Source organism: Salvelinus fontinalis, chromosome 38, assembly GCF_029448725.1.
Source record: "Salvelinus fontinalis isolate EN_2023a chromosome 38, ASM2944872v1, whole genome shotgun sequence".
Classification (NCBI taxonomy): Eukaryota; Metazoa; Chordata; class Actinopteri; order Salmoniformes; family Salmonidae; genus Salvelinus; species Salvelinus fontinalis.
The window spans coordinates 8,051,249-8,074,859 of NC_074702.1; the positions used below are offsets into that span (position 1 = coordinate 8,051,249).

The 23,611-nt window shown below is 53.5% G+C and overlaps 3 protein-coding genes across 4 annotated transcripts in view; 2 read left to right on the top strand and 1 right to left on the bottom strand.

The window, feature by feature from the left end:
• Positions 1 to 21,885, top strand: part of LOC129838132 (testis-expressed protein 10 homolog) — a 32,593-nt gene extending 10,708 nt beyond the window's left edge. Inside the window, exons 12-17 of the mRNA XM_055904873.1 lie at positions 7,243 to 7,331; positions 7,450 to 7,583; positions 18,735 to 18,815; positions 18,897 to 19,081; positions 20,472 to 21,066; positions 21,227 to 21,885. Coding sequence (XP_055760848.1) covers positions 7,243 to 7,331; positions 7,450 to 7,583; positions 18,735 to 18,815; positions 18,897 to 19,081; positions 20,472 to 20,721 — 739 coding nt within the window. The 3' untranslated portion in view covers positions 20,722 to 21,066; positions 21,227 to 21,885. The remainder of the gene's footprint in view (positions 1 to 7,242; positions 7,332 to 7,449; positions 7,584 to 18,734; positions 18,816 to 18,896; positions 19,082 to 20,471; positions 21,067 to 21,226) is intronic.
• On the top strand, positions 7,590 to 16,985 carry LOC129838131 (uncharacterized). 2 transcript variants are annotated; one of them, XM_055904871.1, is made up of 3 exons: positions 7,590 to 8,873; positions 9,172 to 14,023; positions 14,164 to 16,979. In XM_055904871.1, exons 2-3 carry the CDS (start codon positions 11,495 to 11,497, stop codon positions 14,545 to 14,547), a joined length of 2,913 nt encoding a protein of 970 aa, XP_055760846.1. In that variant the 5' UTR covers positions 7,590 to 8,873; positions 9,172 to 11,494; the 3' UTR covers positions 14,548 to 16,979. The 2 variants fall into 2 exon arrangements, with proteins under 2 accessions (XP_055760846.1, XP_055760847.1); XM_055904872.1 differs by having other exon boundaries at positions 7,590 to 14,023; positions 14,164 to 16,985.
• LOC129838129 (inversin-like) overlaps positions 21,884 to 23,611 on the bottom strand; it is a gene marked incomplete at its 5' end in the record, with an annotated part of 21,557 nt that continues 19,829 nt past the window's right edge. Inside the window, 1 exon segment of the mRNA XM_055904868.1 lies at positions 21,884 to 23,357. Within this exon segment, the coding sequence (XP_055760843.1) occupies positions 23,251 to 23,357 (107 nt within the window).

Here is a 23,611-nt window from a genome sequence, read left to right on the forward strand (position 1 = left end):
AGGGGTTGGGGCAGTGTGTGTGCGTCTAGGGGTTGGGGCAGTGTGTGTGCGTCTAGGGGTTGGGGCAGTGTGCGTGCGTTTAGGGGTTGGGGCAGTGTGTGCGTCTAGAGACTAGGGGTTGGGGCAGTGTGCGTGCGTCTAGGGGTTTGGGCAGTGTGTGTGCGTCTAGGGGTTGGGGCAGTGTGTGTGCGTCTAGGGGTTGGGGCAGTGTGTGTGCATAGAGACTAGGGGTTGGGGCAGTGTGTGTGCGTCTAGGGGTTGGGGCAGTGTGTGTGCGTCTAGGGGTTGGGGCAGTGTGTGCGTAGAGACTAGGGGTTGGGGCAGTGTGTGTGCGTCTAGGGGTTGGGGCAGTGTGTGTGCGTCTAGAGACTAGGGGTTGGGGCAGTGTGTGTACGTCTAGGCGTTGGGGCAGTGTGTTTACGTCTAGGGGTTGGGGCAGTGTGTGTACGTCTAGGCGTTGGGGCAGTGTGTTTACGTCTAGGGGTTGGGGCAGTGTGTGTACGTCTAGGGGTTGGGGCAGTGTGTGTACGTCTAGGGGTTGGGGCAGTGTGTGTGTGTCTAGGGGTTGGGGCAGTGTGTGCGTCTAGGGCTTGGGGCAGTGTGTGTATGTCTAGGGGTTGGGGCAGTGTGTGTATGTCTAGGGGTTGGGGCAGTGTGTGTGCGTCTAGGGGTTGGGGCAGTGTGCGTGCGTCTAGGGGTTGGGGCAGTGTGCGTGCGTCTAGGGGTTGGGGCAGTGTGCGTGCGTCTAGGGGTTGGGGCAGTGTGCGTGCGTCTAGGGGTTGGGGCAGTGTGCGTGCGTCTAGGGGTTGGGGCAGTGTGCGTGCGTCTAGGGGTTGGGGCAGTGTGCGTGCGTCTAGGGGTTGGGGCAGTGTGCGTGCGTCTAGGGGTTGGGGCAGTGTGCGTGCGTCTAGGGGTTGGGGCAGTGTGCGTGCGTCTAGGGGTTGGGGCAGTGTGCGTGCGTCTAGGGGTTGGGGCAGTGTGTGTGCGTCTAGGGGTTGGGGCAGTGTGTGTGCGTCTAGGGGTTGGGGCATTGTGTGTACGTCTAGGGGTTGGGGCAGTGTGTGTGCGTCTAGGGGTTGGGGCAGTGTGCGTGCGTCTAGGGGTTGGGGCAGTGTGCGTGCGTCTAGGGGTTTGGGCAGTGTGCGTGCGTCTAGGGGTTGGGGCAGTGTGCGCGCGTCTAGGGGTTGGGGCAGTGTGCGCGCGTCTAGGGGTTGGGGCAGTGTGCGCGCGTCTAGGGGTTGGGGCAGTGTGCGCGCGTCTAGGGGTTGGGGCAGTGTGCGCGCGTCTAGGGGTTGGGGCAGTGTGCGCGCGTCTAGGGGTTGGGGCAGTGTGCGCGCGTCTAGGGGTTGGGGCAGTGTGCGCGCGTCTAGGGGTTGGGGCAGTGTGCGCGCGTCTAGGGGTTGGGGCAGTGTGCGCGCGTCTAGGGGTTGGGGCAGTGTGCGCGCGTCTAGGGGTTGGGGCAGTGTGCGCGCGTCTAGGGGTTGGGGCAGTGTGCGCGCGTCTAGGGGTTGGGGCAGTGTGCGCGCGTCTAGGGGTTGGGGCAGTGTGCGCGCGTCTAGGTGTTGGGGCAGTGTGCGCGCGTCTAGGGGTTGGGGCAGTGTGCGCGCGTCTAGGGGTTGGGGCAGTGTGCGTGCGTCTAGGGGTTGGGGCAGTGTGCGTGCGTCTAGGGGTTGGGGCAGTGTGCGTGCGTCTAGGGGTTGGGGCAGTGTGCGTGCGTCTAGAGACTAGGGGTTGGGGCAGTGTGTGTGCGTCTAGGGGTTGGGGCGGTGTGCGTGCGTCTAGGGGTTGGGGCAGTGTGTGTATGTCTAGGGGTTGGGGCAGTGTGTGTGCGTCTAGGGGTTGGGGCAGTGTGTGTGCGTCTAGGGGTTGGGGCAGTGTGCGTGCGTCTAGGGGTTGGGGCAGTGTGTGTGCGTCTAGGGGTTGGGGCAGTGTGTGCGTAGAGACTAGGGGTTGGGGCAGTGTGTGTGCGTCTAGGGGTTGGGGCAGTGTGTGTGTGTAGAGACTAGGGGTTGGGGCAGTGTGTGCGTCTAGGGGTTGGGGCAGTGTGTGTGCGTCTAGAGACTAGGGGTTGGGGCAGTGTGCGTGCGTCTAGGGGTTGGGGCGGTGTGCGTGCGTCTAGGGGTTGGGGCGGTGTGCGTGCGTCTAGGGGTTGGGGCGGTGTGCGTGCGTCTAGGGGTTGGGGCGGTGTGCGTGCGTCTAGGGGTTGGGGCAGTGTGCGTGCGTCTAGGGGTTGGGGCAGTGTGCGTGCGTCTAGGGGTTGGGGCAGTGTGCGTGCGTCTAGGGGTTGGGGCAGTGTGTGTGCGTCTAAGGGTTGGGGCAGTGTTTGTACGTCTAGGGGTTGGGGCAGTGTGTGTGCATCTAGGGGATGGGGCAGTGTGTGTATGTCTAGGGGTTGGGGCAGTGTGTGTGCGTCCAGGGGTTGGGGCAGTGTGCGTGCGTCTAGGGGTTGAGGCAGTGTGTGTGCGTCTACGGGTTGGGGCAGTGTGTGTGCGTCTAGGTGTTGGGGCAGTGTGTGTGCGTCTAGGGGTTGGGGCAGTGTGTGTGCGTCTAGGGGTTGGGGCAGTGTGTGCGTCTAGGGGTTGGGGCAGTGTGTGTGCGTCTAGAGACTAGGGGTTTGGGAAGTGTGTGTGCGTCTAGGGGTTGGGGCAGTGTGTGTACGTCTAGGGTTTGGGGCAGTGTGTGTGCGTCTAGGGGTTGGGGCAGTGTGTGCGTAGAGACTAGGGGTTAGGGCAGTGTGTGTGCGTCTAGGGGTTGGGGCAGTGTGTGTGTGTAGAGACTAGGGGTTGGGGCAGTGTGTGTGCGTAGAGACTAGGGTTTGGGGCAGTGTGTGTGCGTCTAGGGGTTGGGGCAGTGTGTGCGTAGAGACTAGGGGTTGGGGCAGTGTGTGTGCGTCTAGGGGTTGGGGCAGTGTGTGTGTGTAGAGACTAGGGGTTGGGGCAGTGTGTGTGCGTAGAGACTATTGGTTGGGGCAGTGTGTGTGTGTAGAGACTAGGGGTTGGGGCAGTGTGTGTGTGTAGAGACTAGGGGTTGGGGCAGTGTGTGTGCGTAGAGACTATTGGTTGGGGCAGTGTGTGTGTGTAGAGACTAGGGGTTGGGGCAGTGTGTGTGTGTAGAGACTAGGGGTTGGGGCAGTGTGCGTGTAGAGACTAGGGGTTGGGGCAGTGTGTGTGTGTAGAGACTAGGGGTTGGGGCAGTGTGTGTGTGTAGAGACTAGGGGTTGGGGCAGTGTGCGTGTAGAGACTAGGGGTTGGGGCAGTGTGTGTGCGTCTAGGGGTTGGGGCAGTGTGTGTGCGTCTAGAGACTAGGGGTTGGGGCAGTGTGTGTACCTCTAGGCGTTGGGGCAGTGTGTTTACGTCTAGGGGTTGGGGCAGTGTGTGTGCGTCTAGGGGTTGGGGCAGTGTGTGTGCGTTTAGGGGTTGGGGCAGTGTGTGTACGTCTAGGGGTTGGGGCAGTGTGTGTACGTCTAGGGGTTGGGGCAGTGTGTGGACGTCTAGGGGTTGGGGCAGTGTGTGTGCGTAGAGACTAGGGGTTGGGGCAGTGTGTGTGCGTCTAGGGGTTGGGGCAGTGTGTGCGTAGAGACTAGGGGTTGGGGCAGTGTGTGTGCGTCTAGGGGTTGGGGCAGTGTGTGTGTGTAGAGACTAGGGGTTGGGGCAGTGTGTGTGCGTAGAGACTAGGGGTTGGGGCAGTGTGTGTGCGTAGAGACTAGGGGTTGGGGCAGTGTGTGTGTGTAGAGACTAGGGGTTGGGGCAGTGTGTGTGTGTAGAGACTAGGGGTTGGGGCAGTGTGCGTGTAGAGACTAGGGGTTGGGGCAGTGTGTGTGCGTCTAGAGACTAGGGGTTGGGGCAGTGTGTGTACATCTAGGGGTTGGGGCAGTGTGTGTGTGTAGAGACTAGGGGTTGGGGCAGTGTGCGTGTAGAGACTAGGGGTTGGGGCAGTGTGTGTGCGTCTAGGGGTTGGGGCAGTGTGTGTGCGTCTAGAGACTAGGGGTTGGGGCAGTGTGTGTATGTCTAGGCGTTGGGGCAGTGTGTTTACGTCTAGGGGTTGGGGCAGTGTGTGTACGTCTAGGCGTTGGGGCAGTGTGTTTACGTCTAGGGGTTGGGGCAGTGTGTGTGCGTCTAGGGGTTGGGGCAGTGTGTGTGCGTCTAGGGGTTGGGGCAGTGTGTGTACGTCTAGGGGTTGGGGCAGTGTGTGTACGTCTAGGGGTTGGGGCAGTGTGTGTACGTCTAGGGGTTGGGGCAGTGTGTGTACGTCTAGGGGTTGGGGCAGTGTGTGTGCGTCTAGGGGTTGGGGCAGTGTGTGTGCGTCTAAGGGTTGGGGCAGTGTGTGTGCATAGAGACTAGGGGTTGGGGCAGTGTGTGTGCGTCGAGACTAGGGTTTAGGGCAGTGTGTGCGTAGAGACTAGGGGTTGGGGCAGTGTGTGTGCGTCTAGGGGTTGGGGCAGTGTGTGTGTGTAGAGACTAGGGGTTGGGGCAGTGTTTGTGCGTAGAGACTAGGGGTTAGGGAAGTGTGTGTGCTTAGAGACTAGGGGTTGGGGCAGTGTGTGTGTGTAGAGACTAGGGGTTGGGGCAGTGTGTGTGTGCGTGTAGAGACTAGGGGTTGGGGCAGTGTGTGTGCGTCTAGGGGTTGGGGCAGTGTGTGTGCGTCTAGAGACTAGGGGTTGGGGCAGTGTGTGTACGTCTAGGCGTTGGGGCAGTGTGTTTACGTCTAGGGGTTGGGGCAGTGTGTGTGCGTCTAGAGGTTGGGGCAGTGTGCGTGCGTCTAGGGGTTGGGGCAGTGTGCGCGCGTCTAGGGGTTGGGGCAGTGTGCGTGCGTCTAGGGGTTGGGGCAGTGTGCGTGCGTCTAGGGGTTGGGGCAGTGTGCGTGCGTCTAGGGGTTGGGGCAGTGTGCGTGCGTCTAGGGGTTGGGGCAGTGTGCGTGCGTCTAGGGGTTGGGGCAGTGTGCGTGCGTCTAGGGGTTGGGGCAGTGTGCGTGCGTCTAGGGGTTGGGGCAGTGTGCGTGCGTCTAGGGGTTGGGGCAGTGTGCGTGCGTCTAGGGGTTGGGGCAGTGTGCGTGCGTCTAGGGGTTGGGGCAGTGTGCGTGCGTCTAGGGGTTGGGGCAGTGTGTGTGTGTAGAGACTAGGGGTTGGGGCAGTGTGTGTGTGTAGAGACTAGGGGTTGGGGCAGTGTGCGTGTAGAGACTAGGGGTTGGGGCAGTGTGTGTGCGTCTAGAGACTAGGGGTTGGGGCAGTGTGTGTACATCTAGGGGTTGGGGCAGTGTGTGTGTGTAGAGACTAGGGGTTGGGGCAGTGTGCGTGTAGAGACTAGGGGTTGGGGCAGTGTGTGTGCGTCTAGGGGTTGGGGCAGTGTGTGTGCGTCTAGAGACTAGGGGTTGGGGCAGTGTGTGTACGTCTAGGCGTTGGGGCAGTGTGTTTACGTCTAGGGGTTGGGGCAGTGTGTGTACGTCTAGGCGTTGGGGCAGTGTGTTTACGTCTAGGGGTTGGGGCAGTGTGTGTGCGTCTAGGGGTTTGGGCAGTGTGTGTGCGTCTAGGGGTTGGGGCAGTGTGTGTGCGTCTAGGGGTTGGGGCAGTGTGTGTGCGTCTAGGGGTTGGGGCAGTGTGTGTACGTCTAGGGGTTGGGGCAGTGTGTGTACGTCTAGGGGTTGGGGCAGTGTGTGTACGTCTAGGGGTTGGGGCAGTGTGTGTACGTCTAGGGGTTGGGGCAGTGTGTGTGCGTCTAGGGGTTGGGGCAGTGTGTGTGCGTCTAAGGGTTGGGGCAGTGTGTGTGCATAGAGACTAGGGGTTGGGGCAGTGTGTGTGCGTCGAGACTAGGGTTTAGGGCAGTGTGTGCGTAGAGACTAGGGGTTGGGGCAGTGTGTGTGCGTCTAGGGGTTGGGGCAGTGTGTGTGTGTAGAGACTAGGGGTTGGGGCAGTGTTTGTGCGTAGAGACTAGGGGTTGGGGAAGTGTGTGTGCGTAGAGACTAGGGGTTGGGGCAGTGTGTGTGTGTAGAGACTAGGGGTTGGGGCAGTGTGTGTGTGCGTGTAGAGACTAGGGGTTGGGGCAGTGTGTGTGCGTCTAGGGGTTGGGGCAGTGTGTGTGCGTCTAGAGACTAGGGGTTGGGGCAGTGTGTGTACGTCTAGGCGTTGGGGCAGGGTGTTTACGTCTAGGGGTTGGGGCAGTGTGTGTGCGTCTAGAGGTTGGGGCAGTGTGCGTGCGTCTAGGGGTTGGGGCAGTGTGCGCGCGTCTAGGGGTTGGGGCAGTGTGCGTGCGTCTAGGGGTTGGGGCAGTGTGCGTGCGTCTAGGGGTTGGGGCAGTGTGCGTGCGTCTAGGGGTTGGGGCAGTGTGCGTGCGTCTAGGGGTTGGGGCAGTGTGCGTGCGTCTAGGGGTTGGGGCAGTGTGCGTGCGTCTAGGGGTTGGGGCAGTGTGCGTGCGTCTAGGGGTTGGGGCAGTGTGCGTGCGTCTAGGGGTTGGGGCAGTGTGCGTGCGTCTAGAGGTTGGGGCAGTGTGCGTGCGTCTAGGGGTTGGGGCAGTGTGCGCGCGTCTAGGGGTTGGGGCAGTGTGCGTGCGTCTAGGGGTTGGGGCAGTGTGCGTGCGTCTAGGGGTTGGGGCAGTGTGCGTGCGTCTAGGGGTTGGGGCAGTGTGCGTGCGTCTAGGGGTTGGGGCAGTGTGCGTGCGTCTAGGGGTTGGGGCAGTGTGCGTGCGTCTAGGGGCTGGGGCAGTGTGCGTGCGTCTTGGGGTTGGGGCAGTGTGCGTGCGTCTAGGGGTTGGGGCAGTGTGCGTACGTCTTGTGGTTGGGGCAGTGTGCGTGCGTCTAGGGGTTGGGGCAGTGTGTGTACGTCTAGGGGTTGGGGCAGTGGAATGTGGCAGAGACGTCATGGAAGGATGGGAATATTGTCCTGTTAGGTCACGTGTCTCTAATGTTACAGAACACACCATGTATTTATCTGGCCCCCCCCCCCCTTCCTCTACACCCCCAACTTGAGCGCAGACACACAAACACACACAATTTGTTTAACTCTAACCCTTTCGTCCTCCTCACCCCACCCTGCGCACAGACACACTCTCTCTCTGCTCGGGGAAACTCAATTTGTTTAATGTGGTCAGTTCCAGGTAAGCATACAGAAATGGACATAAGTGTGATCCATATCGTCAGAAAACTAACCGGAACAATCCTCCATCCTGTAAGAGCACTTTTGTTATGCTCTATCACTCCACCAACACTCCAGACCGTCCTCTCTCACTCCATTGTAACCTGTGTGCGTTTCAGGTCCTCTTTGAGTGGCTGGTCAGTAGGGTCTCAGGACACAACCCTGCGTGATGTTGACTACATCAGCTTCCTGTTCTCCACCCTCACAGGTCAGGCTCTGCCCTCATACTTCCTGTCTCACTGGGATCTGGTCAACAGATGTGATGAATCTTCAGGTTCGTGAAGAAGTACACTCCAAGAAAACTGACCAATCTTTCTCTCCTTCAGGGTTTTCGTCTGATGAGCTGGCCACCCTGCAGGAGGCTGGGGATGAGAGCGTGCTCCCTCCCTCCCCCCTCTCCCCCCTCAGCCTCTACCCCACCCCCCTGGAGCAATTCACACACCACTGGGACGTGGTGGAGGTCAGGACACACCTCACTCAGAACACCTAGCAGGGCTTTATAAGTGACTGTTGTGACAGAAACAGGAAGAGACGATGAATGAGAGGTCAAGATGGAGTGTAAAATGTGAAAAGAGAAAGACAGCAACCGAGATGGAGACTGAGCACTTCTGCCAGTGTAGTGTACTTGTGAGAGAGGTGTTCTGGACACTGTGTCAGTTATTTAGTTCCCCCTGGTGTCACACACAGGGCTCAGAGGGGGGATGCTTTATCTGGCCACGCTGGCCAAGAGGGGAACCTTTATCGCGTTGCGCAGGCTGTGTCTGCGTGGTTATCGGGCACTGTGGAAATGTAGAAATGCTAATGAGAGCCTGTGGCATTACGGGAGTGTGACATTTGTGCTCGGAAATTACCGTTAAAGGAAACGTGCCCCGAAGCAAGAGGTGTGTGTGTGGAGGGGAGGGGGGGGGCTATAATCACTAATTCAGCTCTTCAATTAGAGCCTGAGATCCTGGTCATCTCATCGCCATGTCTGAGTCAATCAGACTGAGGGTTGGGGAGGGACGGGAATAGGGGACGGACCATGTCTGCTCTGATTCCACTAATGAGACAGGATTGTTTTTAATGGAGGAGAGAATGCCAACAGGTGCACAGGTCTGGGGGCTGGCGCACACACACATTCTAACACATTGAACGAACCTCATTTCATTAGAACGTAATGACAAATTGGGTTTTGATTTGAAGTTAATGAGGAAAAGCTTAACATTGTTTCTCACCTCTGAAAGTTTGTGTGATGCCCTCTCGTCTCACCTGTACCCCTCTGTCGCTCTCTACAGTGTGTGTGTGTGAGCAGTGACATAGAGAAGATGTAGGGAGCACTAAAAACGACATATTATATTGTACTTGTTGGCCCCAACCTGTTATGTATCTCTTGGATGTGTGGAGAAAGACCATCTGTTAGATATAAAAAATAACTAAGTAGACATTTGCACGTGTGGTGTAATGTGGTTTGTCTGATGAATGGTTGTGGGTGATGTTGATTAGAGAGTGACGTGTGCCTCTCCTTCATTTGTCCTCTAATTCCATCCCTCCATAATGCCATTACTACTATTGGATTTGGCCCTCCTTACACACAGAGACACTTCCTGATTGTTTGGGCTCATAAAACAATGTTTAAAAAGATTGTCAGATCTGCCACGTCAGCCCCCATTACGCAGCCTCGCTTAACCCTTTCATTTCTAGGAAAAGGGAGTGTGAAGGAGAGGTATCTGGTGGATGGAGAGGAGAGGTATCTGGTGGATGTGGAGGAGAGGTATCTGGTGGATGTGGAGGAGAGGTATCTGGTGGATGGAGAGGAGAGGTATCTGGTGGATGGAGAGGAGAGGTATCTGGTGGATGGAGAGGAGAGGTATCTGGTGGATGTGGAGGAGAGGTATCTGGTGGATGGAGAGGAGAGGTATCTGGTGGATGTGGAGGAGAGGTATCTGGTGGATGGAGAGGAGAGGTATCTGGTGGATGTGGAGCGGAGGAGAGGTATCTGGTGGATGTGGAGGAGAGGTATCTGGTGGATGGAGAGGAGAGGTATCTGGTGGATGTGGAGGAGAGGAGAGGTATCTGGTGGATGTGGAGGAGAGGTATCTGGTGGATGTGGAGGAGAGGTATCTGGTGGATGTGGAGGAGAGGTATCTGGTGGATGGAGAGGTATCTGGTAGATGTGGAGGGGAGGAGAGGTATCTGGTGGATGTGGAGGAGAGGTATCTGGTGGATGTGGAGGGGAGGAGAGGTATCTGGTGGATGTGGAGGAGAGGAGAGGTATCTGGTGGATGGAGAGGAGAGGTATCTGGTGGATGTGAAGGAGAGGAGAGGTATCTGGTGGATGTGGAGGAGAGGTATCTGGTGGAGAGGTATCTGGTGGATGTGGAGGAGAGGTATCTGGTGGATGTGGAGGAGAGGTATCTGGTGGATGTGGAGGAGAGGTATCTGGTGGATGTGGAGGAGAGGTATCTGGTAGATGTGGAGGAGAGGAGAGGTATCTGGTAGATGTGGAGGGGAGGAGAGGTATCTGGTGGATGTGGTGGAGAGGTATCTGGTGGATGTGGAGGAGAGGAGAGGTATCTGGTGGATGTGGAGGAGAGGAGAGGTATCTGGTGGATGTGGAGGGGAGGAGAGGTATCTGGTGGAGGGGAGGAGAGGTATCTGGTGGATGTGGAGGAGAGGTATCTGGTGGATGTGGAGGGGAGGAGAGGTATCTGGTGGATGTGGAGGAGAGGAGAGGTATCTGGTGGAGGGGAGGAGAGGTATCTGGTGGATGTGGAGGAGAGGTATCTGGTGGATGTGGAGGGGAGGAGAGGTATCTGGTGGATGTGGAGGAGAGGAGAGGTATCTGGTGGATGTGGAGGAGAGGAGAGGTATCTGGTGGATGTGGAGGAGAGGAGAGGTATCTGGTGGATGTGGAGGAGAGGAGAGGTATCTGGTGGATGTGGAGGAGAGGAGAGGTATGTGGTGGATGTGGAGGAGAGGAGAGGTATCTGGTGGATGTGGAGGAGAGGAGAGGTATCTGGTGGATGTGGAGGAGGGGAGAGGAATCTGTTGGATGTGAAGGAGAGGAGAGGTATCTGGTGGATGTGGAGGAGAGGAGAGGTATCTGGTGGATGTGGAGGAGAGGAGAGGTATCTGGTGGATGTGGAGGAGAGGAGAGGTATCTGGTGGATGTGGAGGGGAGGAGAGGTATCTGGTGGAGGGGAGGACAGGTATCTGGTGGATGTGGAGGAGAGGTATCTGGTGGATGTGGAGGGGAGGAGAGGTATCTGGTGGATGTGGAGGAGAGGAGAGGTATCTGGTGGATGTGGAGGAGAGGAGAGGTATCTGGTGGATGTGGAGGAGAGGAGAGGTATCTGGTGGATGTGGAGGAGAGGAGAGGTATCTGGTGGATGTGGAGGAGAGGTATCTGGTAGATGTGGTGGAGAGGTATCTGGTGGATGTGGAGGAGAGGAGAGGTATCTGGTGGATGTGGAGGAGAGGAGAGGTATCTGGTGGATGTGGAGGGGAGGAGAGGTATCTGGTGGAGGGGAGGAGAGGTATCTGGTGGAGGGGAGGAGAGGTATCTGGTGGATGTGGAGGGGAGGAGAGGTATCTGGTGGATGTGGAGGGGAGGAGAGGTATCTGGTGGATGTGGAGGAGAGGAGAGGTATCTGGTGGATGTGGAGGAGAGGTATCTGGTGGATGTGGAGGAGAGGAGAGGTATCTGGTGGATGTGGAGGAGAGGAGAGGTATCTGGTGGATGTGGAGGAGATGTATCTGGTGGATGGAGAGGAGAGGAGATGTATCTGGTGGATGGAGAGGAGAGGAGAGGTATCTGGTGGATGTGGAGGAGAGGTATCTGGTGGATGTGGAGGAGAGGAGAGGTATCTGGTGGATGTGGAGGAGAGGTATCTGGTGGATGAGAGGTATCTGGTGGATGTGGAGGAGAGGAGAGGTATCTGGTGGATGTGGAGGAGAGGAGAGGTATCTGGTGGAGGGGAGGAGAGGTATCTGGTGGATGTGGAGGAGAGGTATCTGGTGGATGTGGAGGAGAGGTATCTGGTGGATGGAGAGGTATCTGGTAGATGTGGAGGGGAGGAGAGGTATCTGGTGGATGTGGAGGAGAGGTATCTGGTGGATGTGGAGGGGAGGAGAGGTATCTGGTGGATGTGGAGGAGAGGAGAGGTATCTGGTGGATGGAGAGGAGAGGTATCTGGTGGATGTGAAGGAGAGGAGAGGTATCTGGTGGATGTGGAGGAGAGGTATCTGGTGGAGAGGTATCTGGTGGATGTGGAGGAGAGGTATCTGGTGGATGTGGAGGAGAGGTATCTGGTGGATGTGGAGGAGAGGTATCTGGTGGATGTGGAGGAGAGGTATCTGGTAGATGTGGAGGAGAGGAGAGGTATCTGGTAGATGTGGAGGGGAGGAGAGGTATCTGGTGGATGTGGTGGAGAGGTATCTGGTGGATGTGGAGGAGAGGAGAGGTATCTGGTGGATGTGGAGGAGAGGAGAGGTATCTGGTGGATGTGGAGGGGAGGAGAGGTATCTGGTGGAGGGGAGGAGAGGTATCTGGTGGATGTGGAGGAGAGGTATCTGGTGGATGTGGAGGGGAGGAGAGGTATCTGGTGGATGTGGAGGAGAGGAGAGGTATCTGGTGGAGGGGAGGAGAGGTATCTGGTGGATGTGGAGGAGAGGTATCTGGTGGATGTGGAGGGGAGGAGAGGTATCTGGTGGATGTGGAGGAGAGGAGAGGTATCTGGTGGATGTGGAGGAGAGGAGAGGTATCTGGTGGATGTGGAGGAGAGGAGAGGTATCTGGTGGATGTGGAGGAGAGGAGAGGTATCTGGTGGATGTGGAGGAGAGGAGAGGTATGTGGTGGATGTGGAGGAGAGGAGAGGTATCTGGTGGATGTGGAGGAGAGGAGAGGTATCTGGTGGATGTGGAGGAGGGGAGAGGAATCTGTTGGATGTGAAGGAGAGGAGAGGTATCTGGTGGATGTGGAGGAGAGGAGAGGTATCTGGTGGATGTGGAGGAGAGGAGAGGTATCTGGTGGATGTGGAGGAGAGGAGAGGTATCTGGTGGATGTGGAGGGGAGGAGAGGTATCTGGTGGAGGGGAGGACAGGTATCTGGTGGATGTGGAGGAGAGGTATCTGGTGGATGTGGAGGGGAGGAGAGGTATCTGGTGGATGTGGAGGAGAGGAGAGGTATCTGGTGGATGTGGAGGAGAGGAGAGGTATCTGGTGGATGTGGAGGAGAGGAGAGGTATCTGGTGGATGTGGAGGAGAGGAGAGGTATCTGGTGGATGTGGAGGAGAGGTATCTGGTAGATGTGGTGGAGAGGTATCTGGTGGATGTGGAGGAGAGGAGAGGTATCTGGTGGATGTGGAGGAGAGGAGAGGTATCTGGTGGATGTGGAGGGGAGGAGAGGTATCTGGTGGAGGGGAGGAGAGGTATCTGGTGGAGGGGAGGAGAGGTATCTGGTGGATGTGGAGGGGAGGAGAGGTATCTGGTGGATGTGGAGGGGAGGAGAGGTATCTGGTGGATGTGGAGGAGAGGAGAGGTATCTGGTGGATGTGGAGGAGAGGTATCTGGTGGATGTGGAGGAGAGGAGAGGTATCTGGTGGATGTGGAGGAGAGGAGAGGTATCTGGTGGATGTGGAGGAGATGTATCTGGTGGATGGAGAGGAGAGGAGATGTATCTGGTGGATGGAGAGGAGAGGAGAGGTATCTGGTGGATGTGGAGGAGAGGTATCTGGTGGATGTGGAGGAGAGGAGAGGTATCTGGTGGATGTGGAGGAGAGGTATCTGGTGGATGAGAGGTATCTGGTGGATGTGGAGGAGAGGAGAGGTATCTGGTGGATGGGGAGGAGAGGAGAGGTATCTGGTGGATGTGGAGGAGAGGAGAGGTATCTGGTGGAGGGGAGGAGAGGTATCTGGTGGATGTGGAGGAGAGGTATCTGGTGGAGGAGAGGAGAGGTATCTGGTGGATGGAGAGGAGAGGAGAGGTATCTGGTGGATGGAGAGGAGAGGAGAGGTATCTGGTGGATGGAGAGGAGAGGAGAGGTATCTGGTGGATGTGGAGGAGAGGTATCTGGTGGATGTGGAGGGGAGGAGAGGTATCTGGTGGAGGAGAGGTATCTGGTGGATGTGGAGGAGAGGAGAGGTATCTGGTGGATGTGGAGGGGAGGAGAGGAGAGGTATCTGGTGGATGTGGAGGAGAGGTATCTGGTGGATGTGGAGGAGAGGAGAGGTATCTGGTGGATTTGGAGGGGAGGAGAGGAGAGGTATCTGGTGGATGTGGAGGAGAGGTATCTGGTGGAGGAGAGGTATCTGGTGGAGGAGAGGTATCTGGTGGAGGAGAGGTATCTGGTGGAGGAGAGGTATCTGGTGGATGTGGAGGAGAGGAGAGGTATCTGGTGGATGTGGAGGAGAGGAGAGGTATCTGGTGGATGTGGAGGAGAGGAGAGGTATCTGGTGGATGTGGAGGAGAGGAGAGGTATCTGGTGGATGTGGAGGAGAGGTATCTGGTGGATGTGGAGGAGAGGTATCTGGTGGAGGGGAGGAGAGGTATCTGGTGGATGGAGAGGAGAGGAGAGGTATCTGGTGGATGTGGAGGAGAGGAGAGGTATCTGGTGGATGTGGAGGAGAGGAGAGGTATCTGGTGGAGGAGAGGAGAGGTATCTGGTGGAGGAGAGGAGAGGTATCTGGTGGAGGGGAGGAGAGGTATCTGGTGGATGTGGAGGAGAGGTATCTGGTGGATGTGGAGGAGAGGTATCTGGTGGATGTGGAGGAGAGGTATCTGGTGGATGTGGAGGAGAGGTATCTGGTGGAGGGGAGGAGAGGTATCTGGTGGAGGGGAGGAGAGGTATCTGGTGGATGGAGAGGAGAGGAGAGGTATCTGGTGGATGTGGAGGAGAGGTATCTGGTGGATGTGGAGGAGAGGTATCTGGTGGATGTGGAGGGGAGGAGAGGTATCTGGTGGATGTGGAGGGGAGGAGAGGTATCTGGTGGATGTGGAGGAGAGGTATCTGGTGGATGTGGAGGGGAGGAGAGGTATCTGGTGGATGTGGAGGGGAGGAGAGGTATCTGGTGGATGTGGAGGAGAGGTATCTGGTGGATGTGGAGGAGAGGTATCTGGTGGATGTGGAGGGAAGGAGAGGTATCTGGTGGATGTGGAGGAGAGGAGAGGTATCTGGTGGATGTGGAGGGGAGGAGAGGTATCTGGTGGATGTGGAGGGGAGGAGAGGTATCTGGTGGATGTGGAGGGGAGGAGAGGAGATGTATCTGGTGGATGTGGAGGGAAGGAGAGGTATCTGGCAGATGTGGAGGAGAGGAGAGGTATCTGGTGGATGGAGAGGAGAGGTATCTGGTGGATGTGGAGGAGGGGAGAGGAATCTGTTGGATGTGAAGGAGGGGAGAGGAATCTGTTGGATGTGAAGGAGGGGAGAGGTATCTGGTGGATGTGAAGGAGAGGAGAGGTATCTGGTGGATGTGAAGGAGAGGAGAGGTATCTGGTGGATGTGGAGCGGAGGAGAGGTATCTGGTGGATGTGGAGGAGAGGTATCTGGTGGATGTGGAGGAGAGGAGAGGTATCTTGTGGAGGGGAGGAGAGGTATCTGGTGGATGTGGAGGAGAGGTATCTGGTGGATGTGGAGGAGAGGAGAGGTATCTTGTGGAGGGGAGGAGAGGTATCTGGTGGATGTGGAGGAGAGGTATCTGGTGGATGTGGAGGAGAGGAGAGGTATCTGGTGGATGTGGAGGAGAGGAGAGGTATCTGGTGGATGTGGAGGAGAGGAGAGGTATGTGGTGGATGTGGAGGAGAGGAGAGGTATCTGGTGGATGTGGAGGAGAGGAGAGGTATCTGGTGGATGTGGAGCGGAGGAGAGGTATCTGGTGGATGTGGATGTGGAGGAGAGGTATCTGGTGGATGTGGAGGAGAGGTATCTGGTGGATGTGGAGGAGAGGTATCTGGTGGATGGAGAGGAGAGGTATCTGGTGGATGTGGAGCGGAGGAGAGGTATCTGGTGGATGTGGAGGAGAGGTATCTGGTGGATGGAGAGGAGAGGTATCTGGTGGATGTGGAGGAGAGGTATCTGGTGGATGTGGAGGGGAGGTTAAGAATAAATTCTTATTTACAAGGAGGGCCAAACCCGGACGTCCTATGGGACTCCCAATCACGGCTGGATGTGATACAGCCTGGATTCGAACCAGGGACTGTTGTGACGCCTCTTGTACTGAGATTAGGCTGGACAATAGAACGAGTCAAAATTCACCCAAGGCTGAAAATGGCAAAAGAACGTTGGCTAAGCTGGAACACTTGCGCAAGCTCATAGCAAATTAATGGAATGTTCACAGAGGCTGTTTTGACTGAAGTGATGCTTAGAATTCCATTTCGCCTAAATGGCACACAAAAAAATTATCCCTTTTTATTTTACCACTAAAATCTAAGTTCGCCATTGCCAACAATAGCAAAGCAGGCATTGTGACAGTACAATAAACTGGGATTAGGATGAAACTGATTCAAGAGAGGAGATTCAGCCTTACATAATTCGAGAGAGGAGATTCTCATGATTAAAATGGTGTCTGAATTGGTAAAAAATCTAAATATACACATTCCGAGATATTTGGCGAAATATACGAAATATACCAGCATGCTTCTCCATAGGAAAACAAGGGCAAAAGGTATTTCGGGGATATCGTTTAATGACAACGAGATACACTGCCCAGCCTTACATAATTAGAAAGAGGAGATTCTCATGATTAAAATGGTGTCTGAATTGGTAAAAAATCTAAATATACACATTCCGAGATATTTGGCGAAATATACGAAATATACCAGCATGCTTCTCCATAGGAAAACAAGGGCAAAAGGTATTTCGGGGATATCGTTTAATGACAACGAGATACACTGCCCAGCCTTACATAATTAGAAAGAGGAGATTCTCATGATTAAAATGGTGTCCAATTTAAAAAAAATCTAAATAAACACATTGCGAGATATTTGGCAAAATAGACAGACATACTTATATTTCCCTATAGTAAACAATGGGACGACCTCAGAGTTCCATGAGTTTTTTTGTTGTTGTTTACATTTGAACTATAAACAATGTGCGCACGTCTCTATTGCCAACAATAGCAAAGCAGGCATTGTGACAGTACAATAAACTGGGATTAGTACGTTCGGAAGGCGAGTTGGTGCCACGGTGTACAATAGAACTAATAGGAGCTGGCAGGGTGAACAATGCCCGAAAATAAGGCCTATTTTATCGTGATTACTTTAAAACTACGGCAGGCAGCTGGGATATTTTTTTTATTTTTTTTATTTCACCTTTATTTAACCAGGTAGGCTAGTTGAGAACAAGTTCTCATTTGCAACTGCGACCTGGCCAAGATAAAGCATAGCAGTGTGAACAGACAACAACACAGAGTTACACATCGAGTAAACAATAAACAAGTCAATAACATGGTAGGAAAAAATAATCTATATACAATGTGTGCAAAAGGCACGAGGTAGGCAATACATCGAATAATTACAATTTAGCAGATTAACACTGGAGTGATAAATCATCAGATGATCATGTGCAAGAAGAGATACTGGTGTGCAGAAAAGTAAATAAATAAAAGCAGTATGGGGGTGAGGTAGGTAAATTGGGTGGGTAGTTTACAGATGGACTATGTACAGCTGCAGCGATCGGTTAGCTGCTCGGATAGCAGATTTTTAAAGTTGTTGAGGGAGATAAAAGTCTCCAACTTCAGAGATTTTTGCAATTCGTTCCAGTCGCAGGCAGCAGAGAACTGGAAGGAAAGGCGTCCAAATGAGGTTTTGGCTTTAGGGATGATCAGTGAGATACACCTGCTGGAGCGCGTGCTACGGGTGGGTGTAGCCATCGTGACCAGTGAACTGAGATAAGGCGGCACTTTACCTAGCATAGCCTTGTAGATGACCTGGAGCCAGTGGGTCTGACGACGAACATGTAGCGAGGGCCAGCCGACTAGGGCATACAGGTCGCAGTGGTGGGTCGTATAAGGTGCTTTAGTAACAAAACGGATGGCACTGTGATAAACTGCATCCAGTTTGCTAAGTAGAGTATTGGAAGCTATTTTGTAGATGACATCGCCGAAGTCGAGGATCGGTAGGATAGTCAGTTTTACTAGGGTAAGTTTGGCGGCGTGAGTGAAGGAGGCTTTGTTCCGGAATAGAAAGCCGACTCTAGATTTGATTTTGGATTGGAGATGTTTGATATGAGTCTGGAAGGAGAGTTTGCAGTCTAGCCAGACACCTAGGTACTTATAGATGTCCACATATTCTAGGTCGGAACCGTCCAGGGTGGTGATGCTAGTCGGGCGTGCGGGTGCAGGCAGCGAACGGTTGAAAAGCATGCATTTGGTTTTACTAGCATTTAAGAGCAGTTGGAGGCCACGGAAAGAGTGTTGTATGGCATTGAAGCTCATTTGGAGGTTAGATAGCACAGTTTCCAGGGAAGGGCCGGAAGTATACAGAATGGTGTCGTCTGCGTAGAGGTGGATCAGGGAATCGCCCGCAGCAAGAGCAACATCATTGATGTATACAGAGAAAAGAGTCGGCCCGAGAATTGAACCCTGTGGTACCCCCATAGAGACTGCCAGAGGACCGGACAACATGCCCTCCGATTTGACACACTGAACTCTGTCTGCAAAGTAGTTGGTGAACCAGGCAAGGCAGTCATTAGAAAAACCGAGGCTATTGAGTCTGCCGATAAGAATATGGTGATTGACAGAGTCGAAAGCCTTGGCCAGGTCGATGAAGACGGCTGCACAGTAATGTCTTTTATCGATGGCGGTTATGATATCGTTTAGTACCTTGAGCGTGGCTGAGGTGCACCCGTGACCGGCTCGGAAACCGGATTGCACAGCGGAGAAGGTACGGTGGGATTCGAGATGGTCAGTGATCTGTTTGTTGACTTGGCTTTCGAAGACCTTAGCTAGGCAGGGCAGGATGGATATAGGTCTGTAACAGTTTGGGTCCAGGGTGTCTCCCCCTTTGAAGAGGGGAATGACAGCGGCAGCTTTCCAATCCTTGGGGATCTCAGATGATACGAAGGAGAGGTTGAACAGGCTGGTAATAGGGGGTGCGACAATGGCGGCGGACAGTTTCAGAAATAGGGGGTCCAGATTGTCAAGCCCAGCTGATTTGTATGGGTCCAGGTTTTCCAGCTCTTTCAGAACATCTGCCATCTGGATATGGGTAAAGGAGAAGCTGGGGACGCTTGGGCGAGTAGCAGCGGGCCGGGCGGGGCTGCTGGCCAAGGTTGGAGTCGCCAGGTGGAAGGCATGGCCAGCCATTGAGAAATGTTTGTTGAAGTTTTCGATTATCGCGGACTTATCAGTGGTGACCGTGTTATCTAGCCTCAGTGCAGTGGGCATATATGTGGTAATTAATTATTATATATATGGTAATATTATGAAATTGGGCTCCACCGCAGATGCAATTAACTTGTTTCTATTAGAAAAAAGCATTGTTAAAAATGTCATGTGTCCAGCCTACTGAGATGCAGTGCCTTAGACCACTGCGCTACTCGGGAGACACTCCGATAGGAATGATATTAATGTTGTGAAATATGACCTTTAAAACAGCAGGAAGTGATCTTAACCACTGTCTATGTCCCGCCCACAGGAAGTGTGCCACTGCTTGGAGACGCTGGGGTCTCGTTCACAGTGCTTTGATGTGCTGCAGAACGGCATCTGCAAGAACCTGGTGAGATGGTGTACTTGTGTGTACTCATTACTGTGTGTGTGTGTGTGTGTGTGTGTGTGTAACTGTGTCTCTCCCTCCCAGACTGGTCTGGCTGTGGTACCAGACAGTATGGCAGCAGGGTTGTTGAGAGCGGTGGCCAGACTGTTGGACCTGTCCTTCCTCCCCAGTGAACCTCTGCTGAGGTTCCTGTCCCGCTGCTGCCTCAGCCTACTTTCTCTGCTACTGACCCTACAGCAGGACACCGCCTCAGAGAACAACCACAAGAGGTAGCCTGTGTGTGACCTCTCTGTGCAGTCATGTTGTGTGTGTGTGTGTGTGTGTGTGTGACCTTTTTCCTTCCCTGTAGGGAGGCGGTGTGGGGAGCTTGTGTGTGTGTGTAACCTTTTTCCTTCCCTGTAGGGAGGCGGTGTGGGGAGCGTGTGTGTGACCCCTCTGTGCAGTCATGTTGTGTGTGTGTGTGTGTAACCTTTTTCCTTCCCTGTAGGGAGGCGGTGTGGGGAGCGTGTGTGTGACCTCTCTGTGCAGTCATGTTGTGTGTGTGTGTGTGTGTAACCTTTTTCCTTCCCTGTAGGGAGGCGGTGTGGGGAGCGTGTGTGTGACCTCTCTGTGCAGTCATGTTGTGTGTGTGTGTGTAACCTTTTTCCTTCCCTGTAGGGGGGCGGTGTGGGGAGCGTGTGTGTGACCTCTGTGCAGTCATGTTGTGTGTGTGTGTGTAATCTTTTTCCTTCCCTGTAGGGAGGCGGTGTGGGGAGCGTGTGTGTGACCTCTCTGTGCAGTCATGTTGTGTGTGTGTGTGTAACCTTTTTCCTTCCCTGTAGGGAGGCGGTGTGGGGAGCGTGTGTGTGACCTCTGTGCAGTCATGTTGTGTGTGTGTGTGTAATCTTTTTCCTTCCCTGTAGGGAGGCGGTGTGGGGAGCGTGTGTGTGACCTCTGTGCAGTCATGTTGTGTGTGTAACCTTTTTCCTTCCCTGTAGGGAGGCGGTGTGGGGAGCGTGTGTGTGACCTCTCTGTGCAGTCATGTTGTGTGTGTGTGTGTAACCTTTTTCCTTCCCTGTAGGGAGGCGGTGTGGGGAGCGTGTGTGTGACCTCTCTGTGCAGTCATGTTGTGTGTGTGTGTAACCTTTTTCCTTCCCTGTAGGGAGGCGGTGTGGGGAGCGTGTGTGTGACCTCTCTGTGCAGTCATGTTGTGTGTGTGTGTAACCTTTTTCCTTCCCTGTAGGGAGGCGGTGTGGGGAGCGTGTGTGTGATCTCTCTGTGCAATCATGTTGTGTGTGTGTGTGTAACCTTTTTCCTTCCCTGTAGGGAGGCGGTGTGGGGAGCGTGTGTGTGACCTCTCTGTGCAGTCATGTTGTGTGTGTGTGTAACCTTTTTCCTTCCCTGTAGGGAGGCGGTGTGGGGAGCGTGTGTGTGATCTCTCTGTGCAATCATGTTGTGTGTGTGTGTGTAACCTTTTTCCTTCCCTGTAGGGGGGCGGTGTGGGGAGCGTGTGTGTGTGTAACCTTTTTCCTTCCCTGTAGGGAGGCGGTGTGGGGAGCGTATGTGTGACCTCTCTGTGCAGTCATGTTGTGTGTGTGTAACCTTTTTCCTTCCCTGTAGGGAGGCGGTGTGGGGAGCGTGTGTGTATAGATTGTGTCCAACCTTTCTCTCTCCCTGCAGGGAGGCAGTGTGGGGTGCGTGTGTGGCAGCGCTGAGCAGCATTCCCCGGCTGTTGCGGTTGGTTCTGCAGTCGTTGCGAGTTAGGGACCTGTGTGAGGAGGAGCTGCCTCAGCTGGCCCAGATACTGTCCCTGCTGCTGCAGCACACAGCGCTACGCAACCACATGCTGGCTAACGCAACTCTACTACAACACATTATACAGGACCTCACGGTAAACACACACAGCGCTACGCAACCACATGCTGGCTAACGCAACTCTACTACAACACATTATACAGGACCTCACGGTAAACACACACAGTCAACTACTCAACCACATACTGGCTAACGCAACTCTACTACAACACATTATACAGGACCTCACGGTAAACACACACAGTCAACTACTCAACCACATACTGGCTAACGCAACTCTACTACAACACATTATACAGGACCTCAAGGTAAAAACACACAGTGCTACGCAACCACATGCTGGCTGACGCAACTCTACTACAACACATTATACAGGACCTCACGGTAAACACACACAGTCCTACTCAACCACATGCTGGCTAACGCAACTCTACTACAACACATTATACAGGACCTCACGGTAAACACACAGTCAACTAATGACTAACGCAACTCTACTACAACACATTATACAGGACCTCACGGTAGTAAGGAAGCTTAAACAAGTATCATGTTAAAATAAAAACGTAAGTGTGAGGTGTGTGTTCTCTGAGGTTCTAATGATGGTGTGTGTGTTCCAGAGGTACTGTCGAGGTGAGTCCAAGGAGCAGTGGATGACTGACCTGCTGTACTGCTACAGCGTAACCATGGCGACTCACCGGGGAAACCTGGGGCTCCGAGACATCTACTGACCTAGGCCCCAAACCAACCACAGACCCTTCTGTACTCTGTCTAACCCACATGTCAAACTTCTTCCACGGAGGTCATAGTGCCTGAGGGCTTTCGCTCCACCCTTGTACTTGATGGATGAATTAAGGTCACTAATGAGTAAGGAACTCCCATCACCTGATTGTCTTAATTGAAAGGAAAAAACAATAACCTGCAGACACTCGGTCGTCCGTGGAATGAGTTTGACCCCCCTGGTCTAACCCAACATCCTGTCTTCCCCATCGGTCTCTGGCCTCCTCATTCAGCTTTTATTTTTGGCCCAAAACCAACTGTCTTCTTCATATTGCTAAATATTGTGGCTGCCACTAGTCCTGGAGAGATAAAAGGATGTGCAGGCTTTAGTTACAGTGCAGCACTAACATACTTGTTTAACTAATCACCTGAATCAATGCTGGGTTGGAACTAACGCCTGCACACACTGCATCTCCAAGACCACGATTGAATTAAAGGATTTCTCAACTGATTACTGTTTTTATTACAAAAAGAGAAAATAAAGCTGGAGTCACTGAAACTTGTCAATGTATTTATTTGAGAAGTTTTCTAAAAGAGTAGAAAAACAACATGGACATTAACATTGAGGTTGGTTTTCATTCATAAATGTAAAGCCTTGACATCTGATAGTGTTTCACCAGTAGTGCATCAGAGTGAACAGCATCCACACTGAAACACTGTTTATATCTTTAACGTGACAGTTCCCATTGAGGAGATGCCACAAACATCTGGCTAACTTTTTAAGTCAACTATCTCTTTAAGGCAGGAAGTGATGTATAATATACAATTAAAGAGTAACAGAGTGTGTATGAAATGCATAAATATACCTCCCTCCACAGAGTCCCACAGAGAAAGCACAGGTACACGCGTACCCTCTGGACCTAAATGACCTTGTGTACATCTGTGTACCTACTATTATGGCTGAGGGGGGAAAGTGGGAGGGGCATGCATGCCTGTGGGAACCTGCTCAGGTAGATACTGAGGTAGAGTTGACTACAACCTAGTACAAGTGTTATGGCTGATGGGAAGAGTGTGTGTTTGCAAGCAGGCGTGTGTGTCAGCGTCTGCAGGTGGGCTGGCTGTATGACCGGCTGTTGACAGACTGCTTCATTCTCCACATGGGAGGAAAGGTTATCTGTGTGTGTGTGTTCATTTTCTGTATGGTTGAAATGATCTTGCACACATACCATGTCGGTTGATTTAACTCCGCCTTGTGAGGTCATGACTGTGACGTCTCATAACTTTGTCCTGTCTTCCTGTGAGAGTATAAACAATCAGGCCAAGAACTCCTCTATGGTTAATACTGGGCAGAGAGTACAATCTGAGAGGAATAGGGATTATTACTCTGCCTGAAAATACAGCATGACACAAACCAAGTGGGGATTTTTTTTATGGTGGTCAATGAGTGTCAAATTGATGAGTGAGTCTTATTTGACCTAATATACATTTTGTAATATTTAGGTTATTACATCTGTACTGATAAGTGGACACACATGGCATCTCTGAGAAGTCAGTTATATCAGCATTGTTCACATGCAAACCTGCCCTCATTGGCTTAAGAGTTCCCACCTCTGCAGAAACATATTCCTATAGTTACACCATTGGGGCCCCCCTCTTGTCAGTATATATATGCTCTGTTTACAATCTGGCCAATAACTCCACCATGATAAGGCAGTTGGGTAAGTCATTTCAAGACAACACACACATATATATTATATGTGTGTATGCCATTTAGCAGATGCTTATATCCAAGGCAACTCAGTCACGCGTGCATACATTTTACATATGGCTGGTCCTGGGAATCAAACCCAGTACCCTAGCATTAGAAGCGCCATGCTCTACCAACTGAGCCACAAAGGACACATGCAGGGTGTGTGTGTAGTCGTCAGTGTTTCCCCTGGCCCTGTCCAGCGCTGTGGGGTCTGAGGTGGTAGGAGTACTGCCTGGCCTGCCCCACTGCATCACACAGGTGCACACACTCCACACTGCTCACTGCAAAAAAACACACAGAAAGAAATAACATGCTAACAGAGGAAACAGATCTTGTACAGTTCATCCACATCACTCCATTCCCGTAATCAAATTAATCAAATCAAATTGTATTGGTCACATACACATGATTAGCAGATGTTATTGCGAGTGTAGCGAAATGCTTGTGTTTCTAGTTCCGACAGTGCAGCAATAACTAACATGTAATCTAACAATTCCACAACAACTACCTAATACACACAAATCTAAGTAAAGGG